The sequence below is a fragment of the Polypterus senegalus genome, chromosome 1 (genome assembly GCF_016835505.1).
Source record: "Polypterus senegalus isolate Bchr_013 chromosome 1, ASM1683550v1, whole genome shotgun sequence".
Classification (NCBI taxonomy): domain Eukaryota; kingdom Metazoa; phylum Chordata; class Cladistia; order Polypteriformes; family Polypteridae; genus Polypterus; species Polypterus senegalus.
Window position 1 is genome coordinate 42,488,524 of NC_053154.1, and position 12,640 is coordinate 42,501,163.

General features: G+C 34.5%; 1 protein-coding gene across 1 annotated transcript in view; it reads right to left on the reverse strand.

Moving 5' to 3' along the window:
• Positions 1–12,640, reverse strand: part of ipo7 (importin 7) — a 70,480-nt gene that overhangs the window by 26,963 nt on the left and 30,877 nt on the right. The window contains exons 9-13 of the mRNA XM_039748167.1: positions 11,959–12,093; positions 7,983–8,082; positions 7,812–7,888; positions 5,005–5,121; positions 2,948–3,037 (exon numbers count right to left, since the gene is read on the reverse strand). Of these exons, the coding sequence (XP_039604101.1) occupies positions 2,948–3,037; positions 5,005–5,121; positions 7,812–7,888; positions 7,983–8,082; positions 11,959–12,093 (519 nt within the window). The remainder of the gene's footprint in view (positions 1–2,947; positions 3,038–5,004; positions 5,122–7,811; positions 7,889–7,982; positions 8,083–11,958; positions 12,094–12,640) is intronic.

Genomic DNA, 12,640 nt, shown 5'->3' on the forward strand with positions numbered 1-12,640 from the left:
TTAGCGGGCATAGGTAGAACAAACACTCTTTCTTTAATGTACCCCCATAGATTAAAATCGCAGGGGTTAAGGTCCGGAGATCTGGGAGGCCATAGACAATGAGCAAGATCTTGTTGACCACCTCTTCCAATCCATCGTCCTGGAATGGTGTTATTCAGGTAACACCGGACCGCCAAGTGGAAATGAGAAGGGGCAACATCTTGCATGAACATGAAGTCATTCAAATCTTCTTGGAGTTTGGGAAATAACCAGTTTTGTAGCATGTCCAGGTATGAAAATACATTGTGGCGATTAACTTTACCAGAGACGTGGAAAGTTGATTTATCCAAAAAAATGTGTTGTTTGGGAAAATTGTCCTCTTCCATATCCTCCAGAATTGCAGTGCAAAATTCAAACATTATTTCATGGTAGTCAGAATGCAATGCCTGCACTAATTGCAACTTGTAAGGCTTCATATGCAGACGCTGTCTAACAACACAACATACTGTTTGAGGAATTCCAAGTTCAATGCTTGCTCGTGATGTGGATTTCCTAGGGCTCCATTTGAACACATCTCAGATACGCCCAACATTTTCATCTGACGTACGTGCATGACCAGTGCTTTTACATATGCAGCCCTTTTCTACTAATTTTTTTATGCCACTCAAATTTGCTCATGACGAGGCAGCTGTTTGTTGAACCATCGGCGGAATTTACATTGCACTATAACAATGGACTCACACTTTGGAAATTGCAGCACACAAAGTGATTTCTCTTGTGGTGTTGTGTTGTTGCCATTTTACTAGAAACAGAGCTCAGTGAGATTCACTGGTACATTTAGGCGGGCTTTTAAATTTTGAACTTTCCTCTATCCAGTGATATGCAGAATGTGTTTCTGCATATACAGTTTGCTTGAAATACATTTTTGAAATCTGCTCTTTCATTTTGAATAGCCCAGTAATGCTATATAGACAACCAGTCAAAAGTTTTAGAACACCATAGGTTTTTCTTCAAATTTAATTAGATGGAATGCAATCAATGACCTAAAATGGTGAAAAGGTAAGCAGTAAATAGCCAGAGGTTTAAACTAAGTTTAGGTGAGCAAAAACTGAAAAAAAGGAAATATGAGAACATTATAAAAGGGCCTTCTACAGGGAACAACAAATAGGTTACTACCTACAGGCGTTCTGCAGCAATTAAAGCAAATTAAGCGTTGCAAGTTGAAGCAAACAATTTGCACAGATCTCCCGACTTCTTAAAAACCTTCTGTCTTAAGGCATAGAACAAATAATGGCAAATAGAAAAAGCCAAGGAATCAAATTTCAATATTAAAATCTTTGATTCGAAGTAACCACGTTTTGCTGATATAAAAGCCAAACTGATTTTTTTGATTCAGAATGCCAGTCACTCCGTTTAAGTCACCAACTCTGCCTCCAGCAAAAGAATCCAAGACTATCACACATCCCCCTCCATGTTTAACAGTTGGTGTCACACAATGAAGAGCCATTCTTTCACCAACTCGACAATTTCAAATTTTGATTCATTGGTCCATAAGACTTTCTTGCAGTCTGCAGAACCTCACAGCTGGTATCTGAAGGCTTAATTTCATCCTTTAGGGAATAGCTTTCTTACTGCCACTCACCCTGTCAAACTTGCAACACAAGTCTCCTCTTCATAGTAGAAACTGAAACTTGCTCTTTTCGACCACTGTTAAGCTATGCTTGAAGCAGTTTTGCCATGAGGTGCCTATCACACAAGCTGGTGACCCTCAGAAACTTGGCTTTCGGACTGGGTTGTTACTCTGGATCTTTCCCTATCAGTTTTCTTCCAGTTTCTAATTGCCTTTGGGTTGCGAAGGACTCTGTACTCACTGAAACAATGATTTTGTTTGCTATTTCTCTAAATGAAAGACCTATACTTCTAAGGGTAACAATGCTAGGTTTCATTTTGTTTGTTAATTGCCATTATGACAAGAATTTACAATGTTCTACCGAGCAATATTGTCGAAATAGTACTTCAGAGGGTGTAGTATCACAGACTGATCCAACTCTGCTTAAAGACAGACAGAGGGTTTTTAACTAATCAACAGAAGATAGGACACCTATGCAAATTGTTTGCTTCAACTTTCAAGGATGAATTTAAATTAATTCTTGCAGAACATCTGTAGGCTGCAAACTATTAATTAATCCCTGAAGAAGGGATATTTACATTTTTTTTTTCAGTTTTTGCTGCGACAACCCCTAACTGGCTAACTGGAGCAGCCGAAAGAAGCAGCAGCTATCCTAAACTTTAAATTTAAACCTCTGGCAGTTTATTGCTTACCTTATCTTTTCACCATTTTAGGTCATTTATTGCATTTTAACTGATTACATTTGAAGAAAAACTGAGGTGTTCTAAAACTTTTGACTGGTATTGTAAGTTATGAACATTTGCTTCAGATTAATAATGTGCCATTTATTTAGTAATATATAAGCAATACAGTATAAAAGCCTCGTTTTGATTCTGAATCAGTGGACACTGGATTATTTAAAAAAACATATAAAAATCACACACACACACATTTGGGACAAAGACTCTTGTTTTTCCTTCATTTACCCATCTGCTTCAGAGTAGGCATAAGGAAAAATGTGTCTTTGCCCCAAACACTATAGATGGCACTGTACATATAAAAAAAAAATAGTTTATTTTTTTCCATGGTTTACAAAAAAGTTAGATTCAAATGTCACTGTATTGGTTTACCAAATTAGAAAAGTACATTTACTGAATACTAACTATACCATGCTCTGCTTCATACTACCAACATCATTTAATCTAATCATCTAATCAAACTTTAGTATAATTGCTCTTACTGTCTGGTACAATGAACACTGTTTATGTAAAGCACTTACATATAAAACTAGACAAACCTTAAACATATAAAAAAACATTTGTGGAATATGGGTAATTTACACTGAAGTGCATTACTTACCCTAGCTCTCATGTATCCCAGTTCACTGCTGAAGAGAGGGAAGACGTGGTTCTGCAGCATGAATTCCATCTGATCCTTGTAAATTTTTTTCTGTCGGAAACAATTAAAACAGTGTTTATCTATATGCAGAACACGTAATACTTTAACCAAATGTTGAATATATCAAGTTCACATTTGAAAATTATTATTATTATATTATTAAATTGCAGAAACTTAATTACATAAAATTTCAAATTTAATACCTTAATCATCAGAGTCTCATGTATAAGTAACACACTATAAATACATCCACATAAAAAGAAACATTATAAAGAAATTGCAAAAGATGCAGGTCCATTCCCTAAAATACATAGATTTGCAATGTTGACACAATTTTTCAGAGTCCATAAAATTAGTGGATTAACTGTCTAATAATCCAAATGCGCCAACTCAAACCAAGTGTGTAAAGGCATTGCAGAATACAATCCTGAAGTGAATTCATTGATTAAATTACTGATTTTCTGAAAAGGTTAAGTGCAATTAAACTTTCAGCAAAAAGGCACTATAATATCCAACTCTGAAGTGATATGACTCCATCGTCAGTGACAAAAGCAACCCAGTAAATTTTCAACAGGCACCAATGGCAAATTTTATTCTGGGACTGCTGTCCTCCTAAATAAATGCCTCAAAAATGGTATAAGGCCGGTTTGAGAGAATAATTGTTTAAAAGAAAATTAACACATAAAAATACAGCTAATACTACAGTTCAAGATCAATAGATTTCATAAAGGCAACCATATGTGAAAAATTTCAAGTGCAACATGATGTACACAATAAAATTGATTTAACAAACACCTCCTAGCACTTGTGCCTCTCGCTCTTTTCCTTCACTCATCCATTCTCCTTTTGTACCATGAGCCCAGAGCTCCTAAGCCTTTTTCGTTACTGAAAAACAGACCCCATGCCAATCCAATCTAACAGTCTTCCTCCACATTTTGTAAAACTGCCCATTCACCAAATCTCTCATCAAATTGCTTAAGATGTGCGACATTAACTATCCAAACATTCAAATATGCCTTATGCCTTTACATTTGTAACCAGCTTTTCCTTGAATGCAATGACACGGTTTGGGGAATCTGAACTGGAAAACAGCTAGCAAAAAATAGCTTCAATTTACATCTCACTCATACAAGCGTCAAAGAGCCTTTACCTGTCTTAAAACGGTTACCTAAACAGAAGGCCTTGTATATAGTTTTCAAAATAAGGTTTCTGCAAAACTAAAAATAAATTTATTACTCAGCAACTTATTCTTTTCACTCAAATACACAGTAGAAAACCTATGCAGATAACTGTGACAGAAACTTGTTCCTCTGTGATAGTGACTATTAATTTGCACAAAACATTCAAGTTACATCTGTTAAGCAGCCATATCAAGCATGTCTACGTGCATGTCAAAATGAAGCAAAGTTTTTTTTGTTTCTCTTTTTTGTATAAATACTAATTAATCCAATAAGTTACCTACCCAGAAGAACTAACTTACTTTTCTCAGTTTGCTTATATAAAGCAGTGTAATGTCACCAGCAGATATGAAATAAGCTTTCCACAATTAAAACCCAATATCATTCATGACCCACAACAGATTCAGAAGTCATACCTTCACTCAAAAGCACTTAAGCTAATATGTGCACAGTTCATTCTTAATCATAAATATGACACTGAAAATTCACTCAAATATTACCATAATGGTCACTATACCACCCCTTTTCCAGAACACATTACATACAATTTTAGGCCTAAAAACCTTGTTTAAAGTGCATTGTTTGCCATATATATATATATATATATATATAAATATATATATATATATAAATATATATATAAATATATATATAAATATATATATAAATATATATATAAATATATAAATATATATATAAATATATATATAAAATATATATATATAAATATATAAATATATAAATATATATATATAAATATATATATATATATATATATATATATATATATATATATATATATAAAACTACTAAACATGCCGATTTCTTAATGATTAATACCTTTAACAAGACTTCAGCCAAAGATCCAATCATATGCAGAGCTCCATCTTTTTTACGTGGGTCAGCATTGGGTTCTGTCAGAATTTGGTAACAGTAACCCATAGTTTTCTGCAGAACCTGTTCAAGACGAAATGATATAGCTTTGTATTTTCAAGTGGAGATAGAAATTTATCTAGAAATTCAGTAATATACAAATTTTAAAAGGTACAAGTGTTAAAACAATTTGAAACTGATAACATAAGTAAACATTTTATCTTTGCAAAGAAGTTTAATTCAGAAAATTATGCAAATCTCAGTTAAGGCGGCCCTCTAATCCAGGAGAAAAAGAAAAAAAAAAATCCAACATCTAAAAGGCTGGGGAGGTAATCTACATTGAAGCCTTCACACAAAATGACTTAACCTGAAATAAATTAGCCAAGAAGGCACTATCATTTTCTCATCACTATTTCCCAAACCTTCTAGAAAGGGCAAAAAAGCTTATGAGAGATCTTCACAAACTAGCTGAAGAATCTAGAACACAACTTCCTATAATATCATGAGCAACTGTTTATTTAATTCCAATTTAACATGAAATAAACTTAATGAAACATGTAATGCAACTGAAATGTATTCATTTTAATTTATTGATAGTAAAAATCTTAGGTAACAACCTGAAACATGAAACCATATTTACAATTTAAAATTCAATTTCAAATGTAAAGCTGCATTAATTAAATATTGAATTTTGCAGTGGACTTCTCTTTGCAAAAACTAAACATGTCATTGATGGAAACGCCACACTTAGGAGAATGTTACTTCACAGCAAATAAACAAATTACAGATATGTTTAATACAGATTTGTTTAATAGCTGATCATTCTGGCTTCATGAAAAATACCTCAAATGAAATTTTAATGGAATTTTTTCCCCCAGATCAAGTAGAGGAAAAAATTAATGAATCACTCAAAAGTTGTGCAAGAAATCAGGAATTACCCTGTAATTAGCATTTCTAAAACAAATACCAACACAGGACTAAAATTGCAAATTAGTCTGCAGTTAAAAAGAGAGTGCCAACAGACCTTAACAAAGGAAACATGATCCCAAGAAGAGATTTCTCACTGGAACAACAATGGAAAGAATTATAGAACTTTCAAGGAAGAAATCAAACAGTGTGGTAAATGTTTGCTGTTCTCAGTCAGAGGTGTCTAAAACGTAGTGCAAGTATAAAATAAAAAGGGATTATAAAATAACATAAGTGTAGACCAAGGAACATTTGTAAGCATCAGGATAGAAAACCCAAAGCAATATTCCTTGAAAAAAGAAAAACCATCTGACATAATTATAAGAACTCTGCTTCAGGAAACAGGATTTACATACTGAAAAGACAAACAAACCAAAACTAACACCTAAACAGAAGAAAAAGGTTGCAGTGGACTAAAAAGAAGCAATCATGGAGTGTGGATTATTAGATAAGAGATATTCACTAATCACAGATCTGCATTGGACAAGGAGATGATGCTAAAACCTTTGTCTGATCCCATTCTAATAAAAAACATAAAATAATGCCAAAAGAAACTGAACATATTTCCTTACTCACGTATGCCATGAGGTTGTATGTCAGATAAAGGACCAGTGAAGATGGAATGAGCATTGAATGGTTATTTTGGACAAAAATTTTTAATTACATTTCAGACAGCCTTGGTTTCACAATCCCTCCTAACCCATTAACAGCTGTGTTTGGGGTTCTTCCAGATGGGTTTAAAGTGGAGAAAGACAAACAAATTGTGACTGCATTTACTACACTTTTGGCATGCAGATTTATTCTGAAACTGGAAGAACCCAAACTCTCCTCTTAAGTCAGTGGGAAACTGATGTGTTATACTATTTGAAATTGGAAAAAATCAAATACTCAGTTAGAGGATCCGTACAGACTTTTTTCAAAACATGGCAGGATTTAATCAGTAATATTTTAAAATAAGCTCATAAAGCACAGAGAATTTATTAAATTTAGGTATGTTTACAAGCCTTACATTTCACGCCATTTGCCTTGCTCTCTCTCTCAGGGGTGGGGATCGATTTGTCCTTAACTCAATTTTTCTTTTTGTAAAAACTTGATTGATTTGTATGGATTGCAATAAAATTAATAAAAAAAGAAATTTTACAGTCTTTCTCATTCCATCTAAAATAATAGGTTTGGTGATGCTTAAGTCACATTTCACGATGTCAATGCATCTTGGCAAAGTGTATTAAAGCTTCTCATCTAGAAAGGTATAACAATTAAATTTCATGGCCAGCAAACAGCCCAGATGTCAACCAAACTGAAAATGTATACTGGAAATTAAGAAAAATGTTCCTATGAACCCCAGCCTGATGAACAGTATTGTTTTTCGTTAATGAAGTCTATCCCTCAAACAATAAAGGCGGTCATAAAAGCCTGAGGAGGAGAAACAAGCACTCTGCAACTATTTGTTTATTTCAAATTATGTTTTTCCTCTATTTGATCTGGAAAAAAAATGTCCCATTAATTAAATTAGTTTAGTTTGTTTGGGTTATGTTTCACAAAGCCAGAATGTTCAGCTATTAAATAATTGTTTTGTGTTATACCTATGATTTGCTTATTTGCTATAAAGTTTAAAAAAAAAAAAAACAACCTGTATAAATATTCTCAAAGTATGAGGGTTTCATCATTTTTGCCAGGCGCTCTATTCAGGATGCTCAGATTAAATTGTTTTTCTCCCTTAGCTGGAAAAATGCTCCCTAATTTTATTCATTGCTATATTTCTTTAATATGAGAAAAACTGTCAAGAAAAGCAATATGCATAAACATACTTCTTTCCTTTTACTACAGGCAGTGAAAAGGAAATTCTGGGCAGCAGTTGTTGGAGAGATGAAGTCTTCAAAAACATCTGTTAAAGAGACATTTAAGTTACATGTTGCATTTTAAATTGCACACGAAAAAACTTGAGCTCTAATAGGACTATGACTAATTTGTTAACATACCAAATTTCATACGAATATACTCATAAGGATCCTCCTGCCAAAGCTCCTCATCAGCATCTGTGTAGCACATTAGAGGAAAAACCACATCTTGAATGATCCCCTAGAAAATATTCATATATATATACAAAAAAAAAAAAAAAAAACATAGGTTACAAAAGACATCTCAATTTAAATTCAGCTTGAAAACTAAGTTGAATTATTCTGCCTAAACTCCTATACATCCAGTCAGCCATTAAAACCATATCTGGTTCAGAGTCACTGGGTTCTACACAGAGGTCCTCCTTTACTGATGGATCTCCTGAACCTGTACTCATGGTGCTACCCTTTCAATCACAACCCAGTGGCCATGACCGCAGGCAAAAATGGGAATGTAGACTGACTGGTAAAGTTACTAGCTTTATCTATGCATGTAGGTCCTGCTTCCCCACCACAGTCCAGGCTAACGTTCATAAAACTACAGCCACCACTCAGTCAGTCTGTTGGTCAATCCTGCAATCGTCTAGGTTCAGTTGTGAAAAAATCTTCAAGATACATGAACTGCAGGAAAAGACCATGATCACAGATTTGAAGGTGCTATAGAAAAGCAAATGGAGTCTACTGGAACACATACACACAGAATAGGTGGGTACATGTGTTTCAACTTGAGTAAGAATGTTTTCCTGTGAGTTTTGGATTTTACAGACCCCAGTTTATATGTCAGTTTTCAAATATTATTAAATCATTGGAATAAGAAAAATTGTTTTTGTATAATCAGTTTATAAATAAAGACCCCTGCACAAATATCTGAATATCTTTATATGTACAGATAATCATCCTGAAATTAAAGAAGTGTCTGCACAGATGTTTAACTAAATTTGGCCAGCAAGGAAGAAGAAAGCTTGTTGACAAAAACAATTCAGAGGGAGAAAGACAGTGTAGGGCAGCATGAACATTGTCAGTTCTGCTAAGCTTTAGTGGCATACCAGGGCCTGTTAAGGGAGCAGATTTAAGCTATCCAGTTGTGCCTTCCCTCACTTACAATTCCAAAATACTGTACTTAATTTGATAAAGGTGTAACTCAGAATAGAACTAACATCTTTCCAGAGAACCACCTGCAAATTCCTTGAGTGAGAAGGCACAAAATTGTCTCAAGCAAGAATAAAAACCTTTAAATTAAGGAATAATAACTGGCATGGACAGAATAACTCAACTATGAGCAGGCCCCAATTGTGTAACTGAAAGTACCTTGAATCCAATCGAGAGGGTCCATAACGTGCACACATTTCGTGACCAGAATTTTGGGCACACACAAACTGATCACAGAGGGCACACTAAGGAAACTCTCAGGGGAGCACACTGCTCTTACACTCTAAAAAGCCCTAAAATCTCTTTCTGAAACCAAACAACTGATGAGCCGCTGCTACCTCTTTGGGTAGCTGAGACTTACAATTTCTTCTCACCAAGATCCTTTCTGTCAAGCTAGTGCACCGAGCACAGTCTGTGGAGAAGCAGTTACTACTACAAGAAGCTAACTTTACCTCTAGTGCCAAAAAGAGCAACGCTTTTCCCTGAAAAGTTGCAGATGACACAGCAAAAGGCCTAATTGACAAAGGCACTGCACACCAGACAGGATCATGCAACAAAGAGAAAAGAGTGCACTTTAACTCAAGAAACATTCTCCACTTGAACCTAGGGAAGCAACAACTCCACAACATTGGACATCACCGTTAAACACTTGGTATCACAAAACAACTTGGCAGTAGTAAGATAAACTAAGTCTAAACAACCATTAACACCCAAGCCATTCTATGACTGTTTGCTTCATGTATTATATCTGCACATATATTCCTATATATTGCTATATTTCTTATGTTTACCAATAAATTGTTTTATTCTGTTTATAAAATGTGTGCTCCAGCTACCTTGATACAAGTCTAATGGCCGGGGAACCACCTCCTAAAACAGAGAAAGGTAAGGTAAATAAGGTAGAAGTCTCTCCAAATTGTTTAATTGTTAGCACTGCCAAAGTACAAACGGATAATCAATCAATCAAGTTAATCCTTTCCTCCATTCCAAAAGTAGATTTTGCCTGACAAAGCCAGATTATTTAAAGGTGTTAAACAATGTCAGAACAGGCAGAAGATCAGGAAGACATTATGAAAACATCATGTGTACAAAGCAGTATTTTTAATGGGAGGTATTTACAGAAATATGAGAAAGGAGAACAATGGTAAGGGCCTGGAAATTGATATGGTAGGAGTTAGTGTGCCCCTTTGCCTGGCACCTAATGAAATTTGGAATGGCACAGAAGATTATAGCCACTGGGGAGGAGTACAATGTTTTATTTATACTGGTGAAATTTATGAACTTCTCTAGGCTGATAAGGCTGTCCTACTGGCATTGCAAGCAATCTTTACTTCCATCTGGGAGACGGCCATCATACCAAATGACTGAAAATGGACTTGCAGTCCCTATATGGAAAGGTAAGGGTGATCACCTAGATTGCAGCAACTACAAGGCTATAACACTGCTCTTGTTGCCAGTAAGGTCCTTGTTACGATCATCCTCAATAAAATAAAAATTAATGGAAATTCCAAACACATTCAAGACCACACAAACTAGAGATACTAGCTATAAATTCCAGTCCAACCAGTATTTTTGATTTATGGCAGGAAGGAAAAGGGTCTTAGCTGTAGAATTAAGCATGGCAAATGAATCTGGCCCTACAAAATAAAACACACTTTTCCACCACTTAAAACCTTCAGAGTCCATCTAGATCACTTATTTCCAAACATACCTAACAAAAAGAAAACAACAGAGCAAAAATTGTATAAACTGGGAAAGTTTAATTCAAGAACAGGACACCACCTCAAATGCCAACAATCTGTAGTAATCAAATTTCGCAAAGCATTAAAGCAATAGCCAAAAAACAACTAATTTATTAGAGAGTGAGCATGACAAAGAATCACATGGCTCATTATGAATTTTTAAAATAAAACTTGCACTAAAGACCACTACTACTACTACAATTGTCAACTTTCTGTACAGTAGTCTTCCAACCATTCCAGGGAAGAAAAAAATAGACTGAAGGAAGCAACCTTTGGGTGTAATAGATAAAAGAAGAAACAATTGATTGCCAGACACCTCTTCAATTAGATTTTTCCAGACAAACGTCTGACACAGATGTTCAAAAGCACAACCCACACACTATATTATACAGGGATTGACAATTTCATTATATGGGCAAGAAAAAAAGTTGCATTTAAAAGGCATAGTTAAATACAAATCATTTTAACTTTCTTCACACACAGCTATGTTTCTGATTACACATTGTAAAAATGAAGTTTAACTGAAATATAGAAGTGAATGATTATCAAGTAAAACAAAACTGATTCATAAAGGGATACCCCAGAACTACAATGTACAGCAATTAACCTACATAAGGAAAGCCTTGAAGTACCACTACTTGAATACTCAAGTCTGTATTTAAGTTACAATTTTGAATTGGCCAAATGTTAAACTACAGTTTTAATGCTCCATAGGCAGTGATGTGATCTAAATACAGGTCTACGATAGCGCTCTTTAAAATGGGATTACTAAATTGGGCAAGTAGCTGGATTTAAACTGTAAAAATACTAAGGGGGCACTTCACAAACATAAGAAATTGGATTAAACTTTGAAAATGGACAAATCATCAAATCAACATCTAAATGTTTTTAGACCTATTAAAAATGAAGCGCACACACAGTAAATTGGATGACTTTTTAAAAAATGCATATAGTTTATATCAAATGATTTTCTCAATGTGGGCCGATTGTGCTTTTTGCTTTTTACACACAAATATGACTTAAGATCATAAAAAAGGGCCTCACTCAGAATAAAGCAGAACACTACAATTAAGACAGCATTATATTGCATGACAACCAAAAAGACAATACCCCACTTCAGGAGGGGATAGGAGAGAGATATGCACTTACATTTTATATATTCTATGTACCTGCATATGTGGCTTTAAGTTCTTCCAAGTGACTGCATGGGCTACTCCTTGATTGATATAATTAAGTGTCTGCTGAAGAACCCTGGGAGCTATATAATGTTTCTCTTTGTACTGATAGAGAACTTTCAGCAAAACCTGAGAGAGAGAGAGAGAGAGAGAGAGAAAGGATTTTATGTTTGCCCAAGTCAGTGTGAAGTTTTTCATCATTCTTTTAATTACATACAGAGTGTGGACACACTTCTTGTACTCCAACATCAGGAGTACAGATTTGTTGTTTTCTCTCTCTTTTTAAAAAAAAAAATGTTTATTCAGGATAAACAACATTTTGAGCACCAAAAAGACTGCAAACCCAATTAGAATGTTTCTAAGATTTTAATTTGGGTAACATAATTAGGTTAAGGTTAAGCCATAAAGGTGTTCTTGTGACTCAGAAAACATAAGTGGACAACTGTAGCTTTGAAGAAAACTGCAAGAGAAATTTACAATATTTATTGAGGAATTTAACCATATATTGAAGCATAGAATGTCTACCAAAAGTTACATTTAACTAACATGTTTCCCTGAAAAAAAAGACCGGGTCTTATATTAAGTTTTGCTCCAAAAGATGCACTAGGGCTTATTTTCAGGGGATATCTTATTTATTCATGCACAACAATATACATTTATCCAAATACAGTCAAGT